This window comes from Marmota marmota, unplaced genomic scaffold, assembly GCF_001458135.2.
Source record: "Marmota marmota marmota unplaced genomic scaffold, marMar, whole genome shotgun sequence".
Taxonomy (NCBI): Eukaryota; Metazoa; Chordata; class Mammalia; order Rodentia; family Sciuridae; genus Marmota; species Marmota marmota.
The window spans coordinates 7,771,230-7,796,525 of record NW_026000136.1 but is presented as its reverse complement, the minus strand read 5'-3'; the positions used below and the strand labels follow the sequence as shown (position 1 = coordinate 7,796,525).

Genomic DNA, 25,296 nt, shown 5'->3' with positions numbered 1-25,296 from the left:
GCTATTATGGGTCTCTTATTTTTTCAAATTAATTTTATTATTGCTTTTTCTATATCTAGGAAGAATGTCATTGGGATTTTAATAGGAGTTGCATTAAATCTGTGTAATGCTTTGGGTAATAAGGCTATTTTTGCAATATTAATTCTGTCTATCCAGGAGTATGGGAGATCTTTCCATCATCTATGTCCCACTTCACTTTCTTTCTTTAGTATTCTTTAGTCTTCATTGTAAATCTCTTTTACCTGGTTTGTTAGATTGACTCCCAAGTACTTTTTATTTTTAAGGCTATTGTGAACGGGTTAGTTTTTCTAATTTATCTTTCAGTGGATTCATCACTGACGTATACAAACACATTTGATTCACAGGTGTTAATTTGTTTTTTTGTTTGTTTGTTTTTTGTTTTCTTTTGTTTTTTTGGAGGGGGACGGTTGGGTACCTTGGATTAAACTCAAGGGCACTCAACCACTGAGCCACATCCCCAGCCCTATTTTGTGTTTTCTTTAGAGACAGGGTCTCACTGAGTTGCTTAGCACCTCTCTTTTACTGAGGCTGACTTTGAACTTGTGATCCTCCTGGATCAGCCTCCTCAAGCCACTGGGATTACAGGCTTGCACCACCATGCCCTATGTACAGGTATTAATTTTATATCCTGCTACTTTGATGAATTCACTTATTAGTTCTAGTAGTTTTATGGTGGAATTTATTGGATCTTCTAAATATAGAATTGTGTCATCAGTAAATAGTGATAGTTGGAGATCTTCTTTACCTGTATGTATCCTTTTAATTTCTGTCTTCTGTCTAATTGCTCTGGCTAGAGTTTCAAGGACGATGTTGAGTAAAAGTGGTAAAGGAAGGCATCCTTGTCTTTTTCCAGTTTTTAGAGGGAAAGCTTTCAATTTTTCTCTGTTTAAAATTGTACTGCCCTTGTGTTTAGCGCAAAAAGTTTTTATGATGTTGAGGTATGTTCCTAGTATCCCTAGTTTTTCTTGTGTTTTGACCATGCAGTGTACTGTATTTTTTCACATGCTTTTTCTACATCTCTTGAGATCATTATATGATTCTTGTTTTTCAGTTTATTGATATGATGAATTATTTTTATTGATTTTCATATGTTGAACAAACCCTGCATTCCTGGGATGAACTCCACTTGATCAAGGTGCACTATCTTTTATATATGTTTTTATATGCAACTTGCCAGTTTATTGAGTATTTTTGCATTCATATTCATCAGAGTTATTGGCTTAAAGTTTTCTTTCCATGATGCATTTGACTGGTTTTGGTATTAGGGTGATATTAGCCTCATAGAATGAGTTTAGAAAGTTTACCTCCTTTTCTATTTCATGGAATACTTTGTGGAGTATAGGTGTTAATTCTTTTTTTGAAGATCACATAAAACTCAGCCGAGAATTCATCTGGTCCTGTACTTTTCTTGCTTGGTAGATATTTGATGACATTTTCTATTTCATTACTTGAAGTTGATCTGTTTATATAGTTTATGACCTCCTCACTCAGTTTGGGTAGGTCATATGTCTCTAGAAATTTGTTGATGTCTTTAAAATTTTCTATTTTATTGAAGTATACATTTTCAAAATACTCATGTATTTCAGAAATGTTCATTTTGATATTTCCTTTTTCATCACATATTTTAGTTATTTAAGTTTTCTCTTCATTAGAATATCTAAGGGTTTATCCAATTTATTTATCTTTTTAAAAGAAACAACTTTTTGTTCTGTCAGTTTTTCATTTGTTGTATTTTTTTCAATTTCTTTGATTTCAGCTCTGATTTTAATTATTTCCTGTCTTCTACTGCTTATGGCATCCATTGCTTTTTCTTTTTCTAGGTCTGTGAGATATAATGTTATATCATTTACTTGTTAACTTTTCATATAATGATTGAGATCAGTGTAATAAACTTTCCTCTTAGTTCTGCCTTCATATTGTCACAGAGTTTTTGATATGTTGAATCAATGTTCTCATTTACATCTAAGAATTTTCTTATTTCATCCTTGATTTCTTCTACTATCCATTCATCATTCAATAGTATATTACTGAGGAGTGTATTATTTTCTCTCCATTTTATCTTTATTTATTAATTTCATTATTTTATATATTATTATCTTTACTAAGATATATATTATTATCTTTTACTAAAGAGTTACTTTGTGGCATAAGATATGGTGTATTTTATGGGCTGGGGTTGTGGCTCAGTGGTAGAGCACCCGCCTAGCACGTGTGAGGCCCTGGGTTTGATCCTCAGCATCACATAAAAATAAATAAATAAGATATTGTGTATTTTAAAGAAAGAACTCTGTGCTGCTGAGAAGAAAGTATATTCACATTCTATGTGTGTCCATTAAGTGTATGTTAATAATTTTATTTTTCAGTTCCATAGCTTCTTGACTTTGTTTTATTTGGAGGATCTATTGAGTGATGAGATGTGATGTGTTAAAGTCACCCAGTATTATTGTGATGTGTTAAAGTCACCCAGTATTATTGTGTTATAGTCTATTTGATTTTTAAAATTGAGAAAGATTTGTTTGTAGCTAGATACTCCATTGTTTGGGGAATAAATGTTTTTAATTGTTATGTCTTGCTGATATATGATTCCTTTAAATAGTATGAAATGTCCTACTTTGTACCTTCTTATTAACTTTGGCTTGAAGACATTTGAAATACAGATGGAAATCCCTGCTTGTTTACGTAATTTATATGAGTGATATGTGTTTCCCCATCCTTTCACCTTCAGTCTATGAATGTCTTTGCCTGTTAGGTGAGTGTCTTAGAGACAGCATTTCATTGGGTCTTATTTAATCCAATTTTCCACTCTATGCCTTTTGATGCATGAATGTAGGCAATTAACATTCAAGGTTATTATTGGGATATGATTTGTATTTCCTGACATTTTGATTTATTTCTGGTTTTTAATTTGTCTTAATTTCCCTTTTGTTGGGCTATTGCTTTATTTTTTTTTAATATTTATTTTTTAGTTGTACACAATACCTTTATTTTGTTAATTTATTTTTATGTGGTGCTGAGGATCGAACCCAGGGCCTCGCATGTGCTAGACAAGCACTCTACCGCTGAGCCACAACCCCAGCCCTGGGCTATTGCTTTAATGTAGCTCTTCCCTTTGCTAGATTTCACTTTTTTTGTCACTTTATACTCATGGAATATTTTGTTGAGAATGTTTTATATTGTAGGCTTTCTAGTTATGAATTCTTTTAGTTTTTGTTTATCATTGAAGGTTTTTATTTTATCTTGAAATCTGAAACTTATTTTTGCTGGATATAAAATTCTTCGTTGTAATCCATTTTCTTACAGAGCTCAAAATATATTATTCCATGACCTCCTAGTTTTGACAGTCTATGGTAAGAATTCAAACTAATTTACCCCAATACATAAATTTTTAAATAATTTTTAATTTTTAATTTGTTTTAATTAGTTACACATGACAATAGAATGAATTTATGCACTTTGATATAGATGAAATGTAATTTCTTATTTTTCTGAGTGACATGTTATAGTTTGGTCATGTAGTCACAGTATACATACAGTAATAATTTCTGTTTCATTCTATCTTTTTTTTTTGTCTCTCATGGCTTTAAGATTTTACCCTTGTTCTGTATCTTAGTTATTCTCATTATAAAATGTCGTGATGTGGTTCTGCTTCATTTTTTTACATTTGGAGCCCTATAAGCCTCTTGTATTTGATTTTCCATTTCATCTTTTATGTTTGGGAAATTTTCTGATATCATGTCATTGAAAAGATTGTGCATCCGTTTATTTTGTATCTGTGCTCCTTTATCTATCTCAATTATTCTTATGTTTGGTCTTTTAGTGTTGTTCCAATCATTTCAAGGAATGTTTGGTTGGCATCTACATGATGGATCTATTGAATAATATTGTAACAAACATTGGTGTACAAATATTTGTGAGGGCTTATTACCATATGCAAAATTTTGTATTCTTTCCTGAATAAGCTATGATTATTATTATTATTAACCATAAGTTTTAGTAAGCTTTTAAGTTATGAAACAGCATTAATTTCACTTTGTTTGAATTTTGAATATTTCAAAAATGTTCATACAATGTAGAGATTCAATGCAATTTCTAGAAGAACTTTATTTGTTTCCGAAAGAAATAACATTGGGAGTTTGATAGATATTACCTGAAATCTCCATAAAACCTTGAGTAATACAAACATATTTTAATTTTATCTTTTGATTCTTGAACACAATCATGTTCAAGAGTATTCAGTTAATTGCCGCATGTTTATTGATTTTTGAGCATCATTTCCACTTAGGATTTCTAATTTTATTCTCTGATGTTCAGAACATAATTTTAATGTTTTCATATTTGGTAACCTTTGTTTTAATCCCTAAAAGTTGGTCTATTCAGCATAATAATGCATTTGCTATTGAGAACATTGAGTACTTAAGTCTAATTTGTTTCAAATATTTTTCAAAGTCTTCTGTTTTATACTTATCATTTTGTTTGACTTTATTTTAGAGTAAGTGGGGTATTTGTTTTCTGGTATTATAGTGTTGCTTTCTATTTTCTTATTCAATTTTCTCAACCTTAGTTTTTATATTTGATGATGTGGTGCAGACGATCAAATCCAGTGCCTCACAAGTGCAAGGGAAGCACTCCACTGCCAAGCCACAACCCCACCCTCTGAAAGTTTCTTTTTATCATTTTATAATATTCTCCTTTGACTCTTTTCGAAGTATTTCTTAATTTAAAACAATATCTCTTATAACTTTTTGTTGTAATGTGTGTTTTGTATACTATAATTTTGCCAGCCTATCTTTTTGGTTTTACTTCATGTAACATTCTTATATCTTTTTGTTTTCAGCCTACTGTGGCCTTAGATTTAGAGTCCCTTGCAGATTACATATTTCATTTTGTTAGATGCCATTGTGATAACCAAGTGTTTTGCTTTGATTGCTGTTTTGTAATAATGCATTTAAAGTCAAATATTCATTTTTAATCCAATAAATTTTTAAAAGTGAAGAATTTAGTCCTCCTCCTTTTTAAGTTGTTATTATTTCTTATAATTGTTTTTGTACTTTTTTAATGCTGTAATTTCTTATTCATTTGTTTTTATAGTGACCTGCTTTGATTCCTCTCCCACTTGCTTTTATAATATTCTATGAGTGTTTACTTTATCATTTACATTGAGATTTTTATAAAGACCACTGTAACTTTGCACTATTTTAAACTGGTAAATATTAATTTGAAATTTTATTATAAAATTTAGTATTTTTATATATTCTTTTAAATTATTCTATTGATTTATAACTTTTATATCTAATTTCCATTAACTATTTTATTTCTTTTAATTAGTTATACATGACAGTTGAATGCATTTATGCACTTTGATATATTATACATAGATGGGATATAATTTCTCATTTTTCTGAGTGTACATGTTGCAGAATCATGTTAGTCTTGTAGGCACATATATAAATATGGTAATAAAGTCTGTTTCATCTTACTCTCTTTCCTATCCCCACAACTCCCCTTGCCTCCCATCACTTTCCCTCTACTTAATCTAATGTAATTCTTTTTTCCCCCTATTGCCCCCTGCTTAATTGTGTATTAGTAGCTGCATATCAGAGAAAACATTCAGCCTTTGGTTTTGTGGGATTGGCTTATTTTGCTGAGCATGATATTGTCAAACTCCAAAGGTTTACTGGAGAATGCCATAATTTTTCTATTACTGTAAGTAATAGTCCATTGTTTATATGTACCACATTTTCTTAATCCATTCATCTATTGAGGGACACCTAGATTGGTTCCATAGTATAGCTATTCTGAATTGAGCTGCTATAAACATTGATGTGGCTGCATCACTATAGTATGCTGATTTTAAGTCCTTTAGGACTTAAAGCAAGGTGTGGGATAGCTGGGTCAAATGGTAGTTCCATTCCCGATTTTCTGATGAATCTCCATACTGCTTTCTATAGTGGTTGCACCAATTTGTAATCCCACCAGCAATGTATGAGTGTACATTTTTCATCACATCCTTGCTACCATTTATTGTTGCCTGTATTCTTGATGATTGCCATTTTGACAGAAGTGAGATAAAATCTTAGAGTAATTTTGATTTGCATTTCTCTATTTGCTAGAGATGTTGAACACCTTTTCATATATTTGCTGATCAATTGTGTTTCTTCTGTGAAATGTCTGTTCATTTCCTTAGCCCATTTATTGATTGCATTATTTGTGGGGGTTTTGGTATTAGAACATGGATACAACATATCAAAATCTCTGGGACACTATGAAGGCCGTACTAAGAGGAAGGTTTATTGCATTGAGTGCATTCATTAAAATAATAAAAAGTCAACAAATAAATGACATAACACTACATCTCAAAGCCCTAGAAAAAGAAGAACAAATCAACACCAAAAGCAGTAGAAGACAGGAAATAATTAAAATCACAACTGAAATTAATGAACTTGAAACAAAAGAAACAATTGAGAAATTGACAAAACAAAAAGTTGGTTCTTTGAAACAATAAGAAAAAAGATAAACCCCTGGCCATGCTAAGAGCAAAAGAGAGAAAACTCAAATTACAAAAATACAAGTTGAAAAAAGAAATATCATAATGGAGACATCTGAAATACAGAATATAATTAGAAACTATTTTGAAAATTTATACTCAAATAAAATATCAAAAACATCGACAAATTTCAACCCAAACTGAATGAGGAGGTCATACATGATTTAAAAAGATTGATTTCAAATAATGAAATCCTACCAACCAAGAAAAGCCCAGGACGAGATGGATTCTCAGCCGAGTTCTACAAGACTTTCAAATAAGAATTAACACCAACACTCCTTAAAGTATTTCATATAATAGAAAAAGAGGGAATACTCCCAAACTTAAGCCTAATATCACCCTGATAGCAAAATAAGACAAAGATACATCAAAGAAAAAAACTTCAGACCAATATCCTTGATGAACATAGATGCAAAAATTTTCATTTAAATTCTGGTAAATTTTATAGAAAAGCATATTAAGAAGGTAATGTACTATGATCAAGTGGGATTCACCCCCAGCATGCAGGGTTGGTTCAAAACATGCAAATCAATAAACGTAATACATCATATTAATAGACAAGAATCAAATGATCATCTCAATTGATGCAAAAAAAAAGGATTTGACAAAATACAGCACACCTTCATGTTCAAAACACTAGGAAAACTAGGGATACTAGGAATATAACTCAACGTTGTAAAAGCTATATATGCTAAAACCAAGGCCATCATCATTCAAAATGGAGAAAAAAATGAAAGCATTTCCACTAAAAATTGGAATAAGACAAGGATGTCCTCTTTGACCACTGTTATTCAACATCATTCTTGAAACTCTAGCCAGAGCAATTAGACAAAAGAAAGAAATGAAAGGGATAAAATTAGGTAAAGAAGAACTTGAAGTATCACTGTTTGCTGATGTCATAATTCTATATATAGAAGATCAAAAAAATTCTACTGGAAAACTTTTAGCAGCAAAGTAGCAGGATGTAAAATTAACAGCCATAAATCAAATGCATTCCTGAACATCATTGATGAATCCATTGAAACAGAAATTAGGAAAACAACTCCCTTCACAAAAGCCTCAAAAAATAAATAAATAAATAAATAAAATGCCTGGGAAACAATCTAACAAATGAGGTGAAAGGCCTCTACAATTCTACAATGAAAACTACGGATCACTAAAGAAGGAAATTGAAGAAAACCTTAGGAGATGGAAAGATCTCTATGCTCCTGGATAAGCAGAATTAACATTGTCAAAATGGCCATACTACTAAAAGCGTTATGCAGATTTAATGCAATTCCGATTAAAATCCCAATGACATTCTTCATAGAAATAGTAAAAGCAATCATGAAATTCATTTGGAAAAATAATAGACTAACAATAGTTAAAGCAATCATAAGCAAGAAAATTGAAGCAGGAAGCATCACAATACCAGACCTTAAACTATACTACAGAGCAATAGTAATAAAAATGGCATGATATTGGCACCAAAATAAACTTGTAGATCAATGGTATGGATTTGAGGACACAGAGACAAACCCACATAAATATGGTTATGACATACTATACAAAAGTGCAAAAAAAACTCACTGGAGAAAAGATAGCCTATACAGCTAATTGTTTGGCAAAACTGGAAATACATATGTGGCAAAATGGAATTAAACCTCTATGTCTCACCCTGCACAAAACAACTCAAAGTGGATCAAAGACTTACACACTAGAATAGAGACCTTGTGCCTAATAGAAGAAATAGGCCCAAATCTTTAGCACATTGGCCTAGGATCTGACTTCCTTAATGAGACTCCTAAAGCATAAGAAGTAAAATCAAGAATTAATAAATGGGATGACTTCAAATTAAAAATCTTTTTGTCTGCAAAGGAAACAATAAAGTGAGGACAGAGCGTACAGATTGGGAGAAAATCTTTACCACATGCACCTCAGATAAAGCATTATGGTTTTTTTTTTTTCTCAAAATCTATTAAAAATTAATTATTTCATGATCTATTATAATAATTTAGAATTTATTTCGTGACTTTTCCAAGAAAACTTTAAAATTTTCATGTTGTATTACTTGCCAATTTATTTTTCAGTTTGAAGAATTTTATTTAGTATTTTTAAAGGACATTTCTAGAGGTAAAAAACATTGGGGCATATATATCTGATTTTTATTTTCACTTTTGAAAGTATTTCTGGATATAATATTCTTGGTTTTGCTGAGAGCCACAGCTGAGTCGGAATGGCCCCTGGCATTTTGCCAATAGTATTGGTTGAGAGGCAAGCCATTAAGATGATGCTGGATTGATTCGGTTATATATTAGACCTTTACTCTCCACCTCGGCCTGCTACTTTGGAGTTACCGCGCTACTTTAGAGTTCTAGTGGGGATTCCCGGAGAGTTCCCATTGGCTGGGGAAGTGCGGGAAGAGGGATATCCGGAAGAGGGATTTTCCGGTTGTTGGTTCCTGGAGGAGCCGCGTAGCATTCGGGAGAATTCCCGGGGAGCATGTGTGGAGTGTGCTGGTGGAGTTCAGAAATAAAGTTTGTTCCTGCTTAAGTGGCTCGTGATTTGTGCCCAGCCAGACTGCGGCATTTGGCGGCCCGTACAGGGAACGCCTGAAGCTCAGAGGTAAGTGAAATTTTTCGCCCTTAAGGGAAGGCGAGAGAATGTGTGACCATTTCAAAAAACAATGTGTTCTTGTTTTGATTTGTTTTATTTTTGTTTCAAGCTGCCTATCCCTAGAACTTTCTCAGGCAAACTGGGAAAAATGGTGGGCTCAAGGTTTGAAGTTGTTCGCCCCTGAGGAAGAGATAGAAATAGACCACAAATGCACATTTCAAGAAAATAGGAAAATTGATACAACAATTTTTTGTTCCGTTTTTGTTTCATTCTGTTTCGGTTTTGTTTTGTGTTATCTTGTTGGGTTGCTTTATCTTTATACTGGATTAGAAATTAGTAAAAAAACAAACTGAAAGAGTGTTAAGTAAATTGGTTCAGACAATGGAGAAAGACAATTTAGATCAAGTAAAAGAGAAGGTCTCTCGAGCTAGTCAGACAGAGGAAGAAAATTTAAAGGAAAAGGGGCTATTAGGGAAAAAGCTACAACAGGAGGCTGCTACTAACACTGTTCTATCACCAGAGGGCGTAATTCAAACAACAGCTCCACCTATGGAGACAACATAGGCTGAGTGCCCCTCAACCCCTGTAGTTGATAGATGAGATCCTGAGACAGGACCTTAAAGATTAGCATGCCCTGTACTTGAGCAGGCAGGAGGCCAGGGAATTCATTGTGCTTTAGATTTCAAAACAGTGAAGCAGTTAAAGGAGGCTGTAACAACCTATGGTCCTCAAGCACCCTTCACTGTAAGCATGGTCGAATCCATTACCCACTTGGACATGACGCCAGCAGATTGGGCTAACATGTGTAAATCTGTGCTAAATGGAGGACAATATTTGTTATGGAAGTTGCCAATGAGGAATTTTGTATGGAGACGGCTAGGTGAAATGCAGCACCGGTTACCCTCAAAGAAATTTAGATATGTTGTTAGGTAAAGGACCTTATGAGGGTCAATGGCAACAAATTGAATATGATTCTGCTATATATTCACAAATTGATGCAGATGCACTTAGGGCATGGAAGACTTTACAAGGACATGGAGATTTACAAGGTCAATTATCTAAGATAATACAGGGAGCTAATGAACCTTACTCTGAATTTGTAGATACGCCTATTCAAACAGCTACCAGAGTTTTGGGGGATACAGAACAAGCAATGCTATTAATAAAACAACTGGCTTATGAGCAAGCAAATCGTTGGTGCAGAGAGGTCATTAGACCATGGAAATATGTAGATTTAAACACATAAATTATGTAGAGACATTAATGAACAAGGGCAAGTCTTGGCAGCTGCAGTACAACAGGCTTTAGATGCCAGGCCAAAAACATGCTACAATTGTGAACAAATAGGACATTTTTTAAAAATTGCCCCATAGGAGGAGGGTTTAACAAAGCTAGGTATCAAAGAGTAGAATACTGGGTATTTGCCCACAATGCCATAGAGAGAGACATTGGGCTAATGAATGCCATTCTCAAACCACCATAGAGGGTACTCCATTATCAAAAAACGAACAAGGACCAGGTGTTTATCCACGATATCGTGGAGAAAGGCATCGGGCTCCATTGCCAAAAAATGGACAGGGGGGCCCAATGCTCCGGGGCCCAAAACCACAAATATACGGAGCACTGGAGGAACCCAGCAACCCCATCAGGGTAGTGCCCAGGACACATTGTCCATCAGATCCCTCATCAGACAAACCAGAGGGAGCGCAGGGTTGGACATCTGCGCCTCCGCCAGAGCAGTACTAACTCCAGAGATGGGAGTTCAAATCATTCCCACAGGGGTGAAAGGACCTCTTCCCAAAGGAACAGTAGGCTTATTATTGGGACGCAGCTCTTCTACTCTAAAAGGACTTATGATAAGTCCTGGGGTAATTGATCCCGATTATGAAGGTGAAATAAAAATTATAGCCAGTTCTCCAAAGGGTATATCAGTAATTTCACCAGGAGATAGAATAGCACAGTTACTAATAATACCCAGCCTACATGATAAATTTTCCAGTCGTACTGTAGAAAGAGGTTCCAAGGGATTAGGCTCCACAGGTGTAGATTGGGCTATGCTTTCTTTAAATTTAGATTCTCGCCCCATGCTAAAACTAAATATTCAAGGACATGAATTTAATGGGCTACTGGATACAGGTGCAGACCTTAGCATCATCTCTCGTCAAGAATGGCCAAAACATTGGCCATTACAACAAGCCACTCAAACGCTTCGAGGCCTAGGAGTGGCGACTAATCCCCATAGAAGTGCAATGGTATTAGATTGGAAGGATCCTGAAGGATGTGAAGGAACTATACAGCCATATGTATTGGATCATCTTCCCGTAAATTTATGGGGACGAGATGTCCTAGATCAATTAGGTTTGACATTAACAAATAACATCAACCAAAATGCACCCACTATTATGACTAGACAAGGTTTTAGGAAAGGAAAAAGATTAGAAAAACAAGAACAAGGTATAGCAGCACCAATACAAATAGATCAAGGAACAGACAGACATGGGTTGGATTTTCAGAAAGGGCCACTGAGACAATAAAAATTACTTGGAAATCAGAAAGACCAGTATGGGTTCCTCAGTGGCCCCTGACTAAAGAAAAGATACAAGCAGCCCATGACCTGGTCAAACAACAATTAGCAGAAGGACATATACAACCTTCTGTATCTCCCCATAATACTCCCATTTTTGTCATCAAAAAGAAATCTGGTAAATGGAGATTATTGCAAGATTTAAGAGCCATTAATAATGAGATGGTTATTATGGGACCTGCTCAATCAGGGATTCCTCAATTGTCTGCTTTGCCAAAAACCTGGTATGTTTTAGTTATAGATATTAAAGATTGTTTTTTTTCAATTCCAATTCATCCTGAGGATAGTCCACGTTTTGCATTTACTATCCCTGCACTGAATCATGAAGGTCCTGATCAGAGATATGAATGGAAAGTACTCCCTCAAGGGATGGCTAACAGCCCAACTATGTGTCAAATTTATGTTAACAAAGTAATCCAGCCACTTAGAAATCAAAATCCTGAACTACAAATATTTCACTATATGGATGATGTATTATTAGCACACAAAGATAAAAACACATTGCTAGAATGTTATGCCACACTTACAAACTTATTAAAAAATTATAATCTAGAGATAGCAATAGATAAAGTACAATTAAATTTTCCAATTAATTATTTAGGAGTTCTATTATCCTCAACCATGGTCCGTCCACCAAAAATTCAAATACGAGTAGATCAACTCAAATCACTTAATGACTTTCAAAAGTTATTAGGAGACATAAATTGGATAAGGCCTTATTTAGGTATACCAACAGGAGAGTTGGGACCTTTATTTGATATCCTAAAAGGTCCATCAGATCCAAATTCACCCCGAATGTTAACGCCTGAAGCAAGAAAGGCATTAAAAATCATTGAAACATATATGGAAAATATGCATTTGGATAGAATTGATATAAGTTTGCCTTTATTATTTATTGTACTACCAACAAAAAATATTCCTACAGGAGTATTTTGGCAAGAAGGTCCATTATTATGGATACATTTATCTTATTCTCCTAACACTATTCTTACTAGGTATCCTGAGGCTGTAGGACAATTAATACTCAAAGGAATAAAAGCAGCAAAGGGAGTGTTTGGAATTTCTCCCAATAAAATTATTACTCCATATACTATGAATCAAATTGATGAGTTAGCTAATGAGTTAAATACTTGGGCAATAATCATGTGCAAATCTAATGTTTCATTTGATAACCACTTACCATCTAATCCTTTATTGTCTTTTTGGTCATTGCATCCTGTAATTTTTCCAAAAATGACAAGAAAAACACCTATCATGAATGCTCCAAATATATTCACTGATGGGTCAAATAATGGTACAGCAGCAGTAGTTACCCCTGATCAAACTTTTACATTTTTAGTACCCAAACAATCAGCTCAAAAGGTAGAGCTTAATGCAGTTTTACAAGCTTTTGTGATGTTTAAAGATTCTGTATTTAATTTATTTTCTGATAGTCAGTATATAGTTAATGCTATAGTATCCCTTTAAGATGCTGGTAGGATTTCCCCTTCCTCTACTGTTTTCTCTTTGTTTTCCACTATACAAAGTCTAATCTGGGACAGAAAAGATCCATTGTTTATAGGACATATCAGGGCACATACAGGATTGCCTGGAGCCCTTAGTTTGGGCAATGATTTAGTAGATAAAACTACACATGACAAACATATTTTCTCTACACTAGAAGAAGCTACAAATTTTCATAAAAGTTTCCATGTCAATGCTAAACCTTACAAAAGTGTTTTAAAATAACTAAGGAGCAAGCTAGACAAATAATAAAACAATGTCAAAATTGTGTGACCTTTTTACCACAAGTTAATCTTGGAGTCAATCCTAGAGGATTGATACCTAACCATATTTGGCAGATGGACGTCACACACTTGCCAGAATTTGAAAAATTAAAATATTTGCATGTTGCAGTTGATACTTCTTCTGGATTTTTGATGGGCGCCCTTCATGCCGGAGAAAAAAACTATAGATATTATAGCTCATTGCTTACAAAATTTTGCCACTGTGCGCATTCCAAAACAGTTAAAAACAGATAATGGTCCTGGTTATACTTCTACCTCTTTTAAAAAATTTTGCTCATCATTTGGCATTACTCATATAACAGGAATCTCATACAATCCACAGGGACAAGGCATAGTTGAAAGAGCTCATCAAACTATTAAAATGTACTTACTAAAGCAAAAAGAGGGAATTGGAAAGGGGTATATATCCCCCAAAGATAAACTTAAAATAACCCTTTTTACTCTAAACTTTTAAAATTTGGATTCATCAGGGCTTAGTGCTGCAGAAAGACATATGTATCCAAAAAATGTACATAAGCCTTAGGTACTTTGGAAGGATATTCTAACAGGACAATGGAAAGGTCCTGGCCCAGTGATTGTTTGGAGTCGGGGTTCTGTTTGTGTGTTTCCCCAGGGAGAACAGCAGCCGATTTGGATTCCAGAAAGACTAACCAAAGCGATATCTACAGACCAAAAAGAAGATGACTTGGCTCAAATCCATAAGAGCTGATATCCAGAGCTCCAGCTTGGCTATTCTTACATCCTCGACAGTGATTCTCCCACACCTGGAGGCTAATGAATGATGAACATCATTAAGGCCTATTTCAAATGTAAAAAACCTTGGGGCTTTCTTGTGGGAATACCTTCAGTCCCATATGCAAGTTACAGAAAAAAAGGATGGGATATCAAAAGAAGAGTCAAACCTAGGTAGTAACCAGGATGCTTTTTTTCAGTATCTATTTTATTATTGCCCTTTCCCACATCATAAAGTTCTATTTTATTTTTTGAGCTCATACAGACCTAGGTTAATGTTTTTCCGATGAGTTCTATTTTTTGACTGTGGAGTTTTTAAACATTGCAATGGAGATTTCACCTGTGTAAAGCTACAAGGCCTTTACTATTTTCTTATGTGTTGTATGTTATGTGTGCACACTTGTGTTTTGTGTTGTATTTATGTATGTATTTCCATATATCATATTTGAGGAGCGCTCATGAAAAAATGCATCCTTATTTTTTTTATTCACGTGATTTAAATTTTTTAATTTAAATTGGGTAAACAGCTGTTGAAGATTGTTTTAATATGTGAACACATAAGGAGGTTAACAAGATCTGTTTGTGTACTTTCACCTTTCCTTTTCATTATATTTAATAATTCTGTTCAGGATAATGTAAATTGCTCAGAAAATTGTTATCTTATTACCTGTTGGAATGTTACATAATTTTTTTTTTTACCCATCATTGCCAGAATTCCTATCTTCATCCTAGTGCCAGTGAAGACAAAGATAAAACCAATGTTTCGATAGCTATCACAGTAAACTGTATAAACTGATGCATCAATGAATAATAACTCAACAAGTAATGCTCAATCAAGGAGTTGATTTACTTTGGGAGGAAATGGACATATTAATGGATTCCTCTGCTTTGAACTGCTTGCAGAACTTGCCTGGACTATGTATTACTTGTATACATTGTGAACGATCTGTTGGTGCAGCGAATTGTGTTAGTGCTGGGGTATCTTTGCTGATGATGACATCGGTGCTACAATTTTTCCAAAAAGAGCTGTCATTTGGCTTGGTGTCATGGCATTTTGCATCCTCCTCCCTTCTGCTTGTGATGTTCTAAAATTTGGGGGCCAACAGAGGTGAGGCAAAGAACCTCACCCCCCCACTGGCACCAAGGCTAAATTTGGGGGCCTACAGAGGTGAGGCAAAGAACCTCACCCCACACTGGTGCAAAGGCCTATCCACAAGTATAGCTGTGTGCTGGACCGGTAGTCAGTGACGGGTAAAGATCCAATTGCAGTGGTACCAACCTAAGACAGGAGGCTGACGTCTTGCGGTCAGCTCATCCGATGTCGGGTAAGGACCATATGTGCATTGGACAACCTAACAGGCACAGTCCCTACGCCACATTGGTTGTTGTTTAATTATACAGTAGGGGGGAGACGCTGAGAGCCATAGCTGAGTCGGAATGGCCCCTGGCATTTTGCCAATAGTATTGGTTGAGAGGCAAGCCATTAAGATGATGCTGGATTGATTCGGTTATATATTAGACTTTTACTCTCCTCCTCGGCCTGCTACTTTGGAGTTCTCGCGCTACTTTAGAGTTCTAGTGGGGATTCCCAGAGAGTTCCCATTGGTTGGGGATGTGTGGGAGAAGGGATTTCCGGAAGAGGGATTTTCCGGTTGTTGGTTCCTGGAGGAGCCGCGTGGCATTCGTGCGAATTCCCGGGGAGTGTGTGTGGAGTGTGCTGGTGGAGTTCAGAAATAAGGTTTGTTCCTGCTTAAGTGGTTTGTGATTTGTGCCCAGCCAGACTGTGGCAGTTTGTAATCTTATTCTTTCACTTCTTTGATAATATTTCTAAATAATTTCTGTATTTTAAAAGAATTCATGATTGATTACATAGGACTTTCTTCCTAGGTATTATGTTGTTTTTTCTAGTGGTGTTCTCAAGATTCCCTTTTTGTAAATTTTCAGACTTTGATTAGAATGTGGTTTGAGTTTGTCTGTGTTTCACACTTGTAGATTATTGAAATTTTGGACTGTAGTTTCTGTTTTATTTCTCTTAGTTAAAACTTGTCACACCTATATGTTGGTACAGCAGGTGGAACTTAAAGTTGATTTACTACTACTTTCTATCCTTAGCTGTTTTCAAATATTTTTTTACAAGATATCACTAAGTTTCTGAGACTGCCTTCCACTTATAAACTGTTTGTCTCAAGTCAGCTATGCACAAGCACCCCTGACTCTCTCAAGCACTGTTCCTTAAGAAATTTTTCACAAATACTATTTTTATTTATTTCTATTGACAGTATTTCTCTGCATTTAGCTCATTAAACTTCTTTCTAATGGTTATTTTTTGTTTGGACAATTTCCTTTCTGACTATCATAATGTTCAATTCCTAATATATTGGTTTTTGTTTGTTTGTTTTAATTAGTTATACATCATAGTGCAATGATCTTGACATATCATACATTTGAATCAGATGGGATATAATTTCTCATTTTTCTGAATGTACAAGTTGCAGAATTACATTGGTCATGCAGTCACATATATACCCACAGCAATAATAATGTCTATTTTATTCTGTTGTCTTTCCATTCCCCCCTTCCACTCCCCTCCCCTTCCATCAATTCTCTCTACCCAATGTAATGTGACCCACTTCTTTTTTTTCCCCCTTACATCATCATACAGGAATTCTGTGTAACGAAGGGGTCTCCTTCCCTCCCCATGCAATTCGCATTCTCCCTCCCTTTCCCTCCCACCTCTCTTTCCTATCTAGAGGTAATTTCTTCATATGCTCTTTCTCCCTACCCCATTTTAAGTCATCTCCCTTATATAAAGTATGTTGACATTCAATTCAAGTCTTAATACATGTTCTTTGGATAATGATTTCCATCACATTCCACTGCCCTTGCTAATCCCCTACCCTCTCCCTTTCCCTCCCACCCTCTTCCCTATCTAGAATTTATCTAATCCTTCCATGTTCCCCCTCCCTACCCAACTATGAGTCAACCTCCTTATATCAGAGAAAACATTTGACATTTGTTTTTTGGAGATTGGCTAACTTCACTTGGCATAATCTTCTCTAATGCCATCCATTCCCCTGCAAATGCTATGATCTTATTCTTTGTTAGTGCTGAGTAATATTCCATTGTGTATAAAGGCCACGTTCTTTTTATCCATTCATCCATTGAAAGGCATCTAGGTTGGCTCCACAGTCTAGCTATTGGGAATTGTGCTGCTATAAACATTGATGTGGCTGTGTCCCTGTAGTATGCCATTTTTAGGTCTTTTGAGAATAGTCCAAGAAGAGGAATAGCTGGGTCAAATGGTGGTTCCAATTCCCAGCTTTCTAAGGAATCTCCATAGTGCTTTCTCTTGCTGAGAAGAAAGTTTTTAGTTTGAATTCATTCCACTTGTTGATTCTCAGTTTTAATTCTTGTGCTATAGATGTCTTATTAAAGAACTTGGGGCCTAACCCCACGTGATAGAGATTAGGGCCTACTTTTTCTTCTATTAGACACAGTCTCTGGTTTGATTCCTAGATCCTTGATCCATTTTGAGTTAACTTTTGTGCATGGTGAGAAATAGGGATTCGCTATCATTTTGTTGCATATGGATTTCCAGTTTTCCCAGCACAATTTGTTGAATGCTACTCATTTATCTTGATTGCCATCTGTTAGCTTCATTTAGGAAATATGGGTATAGTCTGCCAGGTATTTAATGCCTCTCAACTTGGTTTTCATGTTATCTCCAGATCTCTGTGTAATAGTAGAAGAAACCAGCTTTCAAACAATCCCAAGAAAACCACAAATGTTTGCATTTTTAATATATTTTCTTTTTTCTGGTCAGAAAATGGAGATGGTAATTTTTTTTTATACCTTCTCAATGCTGTGCTATAGACATGGATATAGTGTGGTTGATAAAAATACACGTTTCTTTTCCTCTAATATATTTCTCTTATTAATGTTCTCATCTTGGATATTGTGATCTCTGAGATGGTTTGGGCAGTTCCTACAAGGTAATTAGTCTGTACATTTTTATTTATTTTAAATGTATTAGGAATAATAATGTGTTTGGATTTTGTATTCTGCTACCCTCCTGGTGTCAAGACATTGATATGATTTCATATGTGATAATACAAAACATTTATTCCTGATTAGTAGGTAAAATAATTACCATTTTTTTATATTTCAGCCATGACTTCTCATAATTCCCATGAATTTTCAACAGAAGAGGATATAAGGAATGAAGAGCGTAACATTAACTGTTTACAAATAAGGAAAATATGGAAAACTGAATGTGAGAAAGAAAGTCAGAAATTTTATAATACGGGACAAAATGAATTAGCTGTGAAGATTTGTAATGAAAATTACACTGTCGGAGGACATCAAGGACATTTAATATCTCAGAAAATAATTCAACATAGGCCAGTCACTTTTCAGGAGTTATATGTATCTTTACAAATAAGTGCCCAGCAATTTTTGGAGCATATATATTTTCTTAATGAAAATGTGGAAAATGTGAAAAGAAATCTAGTTCACGTTTCAACTTTTAACTTCACTAATTTCAAAGATAACACTGATTTAAACTTCCAGTCAAACATTTCAATAGACAAGAAATTTAGTACTGAAGGACAAATTTCTAAAGGAGATCATTTTGAGAATCTCTCTACTAAATATCCATTATTCTGCAATAAAGAAATAATTTCTGCGTATGCCAAAACATGCAATTTTAACAATTGTGAGAAAGTCCACACTTACTCATTATTTCTTTCTAAACACCTGAGATGGCATAGTAGTCACAATACCTACAAATATAAAGAATGTGACAAAGCTTTTGTTCAAAGTTCATTTTATACTGAACAGAAAAAAATTCATATCAAAGAGAGATTCTGCAATTTTAGAGAGTATGACAAATCCTTAAATAATTATGTAAAACTTTCTGAATTTCAAAATCTTCATATTGGAGAGAAGCCTTACAAATGGGAAGAATGTGGCAAAGCTTTTTATCAAAAATCACACTTTATTCTTCACCAGAGAATTCATACCAGAGAGAAAGCATACAAATGTAAAGAATGTGGAAAGGCTTTTTATGAAAGAATCTCACTTACATTTCACCTGAGAAATCATACCAGAGAGAAGCTCTATAAATGGGAAGAATGTGGCAAAGCTTTTTATCAAAAATTACACCTTGGTTGCCACCAGAGAATTCATACTGGAGAGAACCCGTACAATTGTAAAGACTGTGACAAAGCTTTTCATGTAAGAAAATTACTTATTCAACACCCAAAAATTCATGCTGGAGAGAAATCCTACAAATGTGAAGAATGTGGCAAAGCTTTCTATCGAAAATCACACCTTATTCGCCACCAGAGAATTCATACTAAAAAGAAGCCCTACAAATGTGAAGAATGCAACAAAGTTTTTTATGTAAGAAAATTACTTATTCAACACCAGAGAGTTCATGGTAGAGAGAAGTCCTACAAATGTGAAAAGTGTGGCAAAGCTTTTTATCGGAAATCACACCTTATTCGCCATGAGAGAATTCATACCAGAGAGAAACTCTACAAATGTGAAGAATGTATGGAAACTTTTTCCCACAGATCAGAACTTTTTCGCCACCAGAGAAGTCATACTGGAGAGAAGCCTTACATATGTGAAGAATGTGGCAAAGCTTTTTATCGAAAATCACACCTTATTCGCCATGAGAAAATTCATGCCAGAGAGAAGCCCTACAAATGTGAAGAATGTATGGAAACTTTTTCCCGCAGATCAGAACTTTCTCGCCACCAGAGAAGTCATACTGGAGAGAAGCCCTACAAATGTGAAGAATGTGGCAAAACTTTTTACCGAAAATCTCACCTTACTCGCCATGAGACAATTCATACCAGAGAGAAGCCCTACAAATGTGAAGAATGTATCAAAACTTTTTCCTGCAGATCAGAACTTTCTCGCCACCAGAGAAGTCATACTGGAGAGAAGCCCTACAAATGTGAAGAATGTGGCAAAACTTTTTACCGAAAATCTCACCTTACTCGCCATGAGACAATTCATACCAGAGAGAAGCCCTACAAATGTGAAGAATGTATCAAAACTTTTTCCTGCAGATCAGAACTTTCTCGCCACCAGAGAAGTCATACTGGAGAGAAGCCCTACAAATGTGAAGAATGTGGCAAAACTTTTTACCGAAAATCTCACCTTACTCGCCATGAGACAATTCATACCAGAGAGAAGCCCTACAAATGTGAAGAATGTATCAAAACTTTTTCCTGCAGATCAGAACTTTCTCGCCACCAGAGAAGTCATACTGGAGAGAAGCCCTACAAATGTGAAGAATGTGGCAAAACTTTTTATCGAAAATCTCACCTTATTCGCCATGAGACAATTCATACCAGAGAGAAGCCCTACAAATGTGAAGAATGTATCAAAACTTTTTCCTGCAGATCAGAACTTTCTCGCCACCAGAGAAGTCATACTGGAGAGAAGCCCTACAAATGTGAAGAATGTGGCAAAACTTTTTACCGAAAATCTCACCTTATTCGCCATGAGACAATTCATACCAGAGTGAAGCCCTACAAATGTGAAGAATGTATCAAAACTTTTTCCTGCAGATCAGAACTTTCTCGCCACCAGAGAAGTCATACTGGAGAGAAGCCCTACAAATGTGAAGAATGTGGCAAAACTTTTTACCGAAAATCTCACCTTATTCGCCATGAGACAATTCATACCAGAGAGAAGCCCTACAAATGTGAAGAATGTATCAAAACTTTTTCCTGCAGATCAGAACTTTCTCGCCACCAGAGAAGTCATACTGGAGAAAAGCCCTACAAATGTGAAGAATGTGGGAAAACTTTTTGTCGAAAATCGCACCTTATTCGCCACCAGAGAATCCATACCAGAGAGAAGCCCTACAAATGTGAAGAATGCAACAAAGCTTTTTATGTAAGAAAAGTACTAACACAACACCAGAGAATTCATGCTAGAGAGATACCCTGCAAATGTGAAGAATGTGGCAAAGCTTTTTATCAAAAATCACACCTTATCCGCCACAAGAGAATTCATACTAGAAAGAAGCCCAACAACTGTGAAGGATGTATCGAGACTTTTTCCCGCAGATCAGAACTTTCTCGCCACCAGAGAAGTCATACTGGAGAAAAGCCCTACAAATGTGAAGAATGTGGGAAAACTTTTTATCAGAAATCACACCTTATTCGCCACCAGAGAATTCATACCAGAGAGAAGCCCTTCAAATGTGAAGTATGTAGCCAAGCTTTCTGTCAAAAATCACACCTTATCCACCACCAGATGATTCATATGAAAGAGAAGCCCTACACATCTGAAGAATGCAACAAAGCCTTTTATGTAAGAAAATTACTTACTCAACACCAGAGAATTCATGCTAGAGAGAAGTCATACAAATGTGAAGAATGTGGCAAAGCTTTTTGTAAAAGATCCCAACTTATCCACCACTGGATTATTCATACTGGAGAGAAGCCCTACAAATGTGAAGAATGTATGAAAACTTTTTCCCATAGATCAGAACTTTTTCGCCACCAGAGAATTCATACTGGAGAGAAGCCGTATAAATGTGAAGAATGTGGCAAAGCTTTTAATCAAAGATCACACCTTATTCGCCATCAGAGAATTCATACCAGAGAAAAGCCCTACAAATGTGAAGAATGTGGAAAAGCTTTTTATCAAAAGCCACACCTTATTGAACACCAGAGAATTCATACTGGGGAGAAGCCCTACAAATGTGAAGAATGTAGCAAAGCTTTTCATCGGAGATCAAACTTTATTCGCCACCAGAGAATTCACACTAGAGAAAAGACCTATAAATGTGAAAAATTTGTTAAGTCTTTTTATCAAAGGTCACACATTATTTGCCAACAGAGAGTTCACAATTGATTGAAGCCATACAAATGTGCACAATGTGGCAAAATTCTTTTTAAAAGACCAGACTTTGTTCATTACCACAGTATACATATTGTCGATAAGAACAACTAATGTGAAGAATGTGGGAAATCTTTTAATCAAATATTTAAGCTTTATGAATATTTAAGTATTTGTACTGTAGAGAAGCCCTATTAATGAGAACATGTGCCAAGCAGAGGAATCAGCAGAGAAAAGTTAATAAAATATTAAAAAAGTAACAGTCTATATTAGTTTTTGGCAACTTACTCAGCAACTGAAAAGGTATAAATGGAGAAACTCTTATAAGTTCATAGCTATTGCTCATACATTATGGAAGACTAGGAAATTCATAGTGCAAAAATTTAAATGTGTCCAAGTCTTCATTCAAATATCCAACTTTCTTCAGCATTTGAAACCCAATAGTGAAGGTGGAGCAACATTTATTCAACTTATATATATGCCTTAGATATGAATCAAATATTTACAAGAAATTTTAAAAACTTAGCAAATATTTTAACAGCATAATAAATCTCTATCTTTACTTCATATCTTGATGTATGTGAGAATTTTTAAGAAAGAAAAAAATATTTTAATATAGAAAATGGGTTATTTCTTCAATTTGATTGCAATTTATTAAACATCATTAGCTGATATGGTGGAAGTAATGAAATTTTTAAAAATATTTTAGTATAGTGCACATAGCTAATCTCTGAAAGGATATCAATGTCTTATACTTCAACAATGATTACTTAATACCCACTTTTGAAAATGACAGAAAACTGTACTCACATAATTGATTATATCAGAATTTCTTTTTTTTTTTTCCTAAATTTTTATTTTTTGTACTCTGAACTCAGGGGCACTTAACTACTGAGCTACATTACCTGCTTTTTCTTTTTAAATTTAGGGTGTCACTATGTTGCTGAGGCTGCCTTTGAATTTCTGAAACTCTTCCCAATTCACTAGGATTGCAGGGATGTGGGCCACCACATCCACCTTAGAATGCATTTTCATATATTCACAATTTTTTTAACACTAACAAATTGAAAAAGTTTATTTCTTAAAATGTCAATTATTAAATCTAGTAGTATATTAGAAATAGAATTATGTATAACCAAATAGGATTGACCATGGGACTGTAGAGTAGAAAAAACTATTAAGATCGTAGATCCCAATGCAAATTAAAGGATTTATGATCCTTTTTGTGAATATCAGATACAATAGATAAAATTCAACACATGCTACTAATAAGAGTCTCTATAAACTGAGTCTTTCATGAATGTCGTTAAGAACCTCTACCATAAACTCTATCATGTATGATGGTGAAGTGTTATAGAATTAAGGTGCCCAACATTATCAATTTTTCTTATTATTTTCCTGGTTTTTTTTAATAATTTTTTTTGTTTTAATTAGTTACAAATGACAATAGAATGCATTTCATATATCATATATAGATGGATACAATTTGTCATTTGTCTCTACATGCTGTAGAATTATGTTGGTCATGTAGTCACATATATACATATAGTAATAATGTCAGTTTCATTCTACTATCTTTCCTAACCCCACATCCCTATCCTTCCTGTCTCTTCACTTCCCTCTACCTAATCTACGGTAACAGTATTCTTCCCTAATACATATTCATATTTTGTATGTGAGTTGTTTATAAAGGTCAATGGTTTTTAATAGACTAACATTGTCATGTATTGAGTCACATTTATGTCACAGATATTACTCTATTCCCTTTTATTAAAGGCTCTAGATAACAGACATACTATTTGATACATAGTGTTGTAATCTCTCCTTTAATTATTTTCAACACTTTAATTATACCTTAACATTTGAAGGATATAATTTGCATAAACCAGATTTTTATACTTTTAGTTTCTAATCATAGAGAAATGGACAGGGTGTATCATCATGAAAATTAAGGCCCATATATCAGAATCTTGAATTTCAACGTTTACATTTACTTTCTTTCCTAAAAAATTCATCATACGATAAAAAATGTACATGCTCTCCTCAAACTAGGGTGTCATTTCTTTGAAAAAGATTACTTGTGTCCGTATTTGCTACAGATAAGCTTTGCTGTATATGAACATTATTTTTCTTTCTGGTTTTGGAGGTTTTTGGTTTTATATTACTTTGTTTTTCTTATGGGGTTGAAATTCAGGGCATCACACATGCTAGGCCAGTGGTCCATTTCTGAACTATACCCTCCGCCTAGTGGCAACTATTCCAATTCAATTCCCCCCAAGAAGTGAATCCACTGAGTTTGGTAACCAAAATAATCAGGTAAGCTCATAGAACTATGAATCTCTGGCTACACAATGAGATACAAGACTAGCATGACATGAGGAGTCAGGGCTTATTCACTGTGGAAAATAAGAAACATCTTCCTACCAGGCAATAAAATTTTTCTTCCCATTCAGAAATAATGAGGGAGCATGGCATCATCTGCCTTTGGGCACCTGGAACAATGAGCCCTTTTCAAAATAAAATTCACAGATACATCAAGATTACTTCTTGCCTTGCATACTTTAGAAAGAAAGTATCCAAGACCTACTGTCATAACATCTCTCTGATAACATTCATAGACTTTGGTGTATAACTCCACAGGCCGATTGTGCAACCTTAGTATATAAATAAATGAAACAGTATTTCCAGCTGTTTTCACTTTGTGTGTTTTACCTCCATATTCCCAGATTTGAGCCTGGAATTCTGTCTAAAATGGGGCTGATTCTTGAAGACATTTTGCTATGTGACATAAGTCAGGGAAAAGTCAAATACTATCCATTCAAATTAAATGAGATATATGGAATACCAATTTTATTCATTGAAAATAGAGTGATGGTTATCAGAAACTGGTTGAAGAGAGAGATTGAGAGTGTTTAGAGCTCATTGGGTTTCTACTTGGGGTGACTAAAAAGTTTGACTTCGTTGGTATGGATATGCAGTTATGTGAATGCACTTAATGCCATTTATTATGCTTAATACGGTTTAAAGAGAGAAATGGCTGAAAGGACAGTACCAGGCATAGCAGCATATGCCCAGTGACTCAGGAGACTTATAATTTAAAAAATGATAGAGATGAAATTCTGTGTTAGAGTGCCCTGTAGTTAAATCTCAATCTCTCCCCTCCCTCC

General features: G+C 34.7%; 1 protein-coding gene across 5 annotated transcripts in view; it reads left to right on the top strand.

Annotated features, from left to right (window-relative positions):
* Window positions 1–25,296, top strand: part of LOC107155910 (zinc finger protein 11-like) — an 83,179-nt gene that overhangs the window by 44,661 nt on the left and 13,222 nt on the right. For 2 of the 5 annotated variants that reach the window (XR_007341334.1, XM_048785389.1), the window contains exon 3: window positions 18,432–22,088. Coding sequence is in view for 4 of the 5 variants with exons in the window: in XM_048785389.1 (XP_048641346.1) it covers window positions 18,432–22,088 (3,657 nt within the window). In the remaining variant the exon portion in view is untranslated. Of the gene's footprint in view, window positions 1–18,431; window positions 24,817–25,296 lie in introns of those variants that run through there. The other 3 variants (XM_048785388.1, XM_048785391.1, XM_048785390.1) reach the window with 2 other exon arrangements.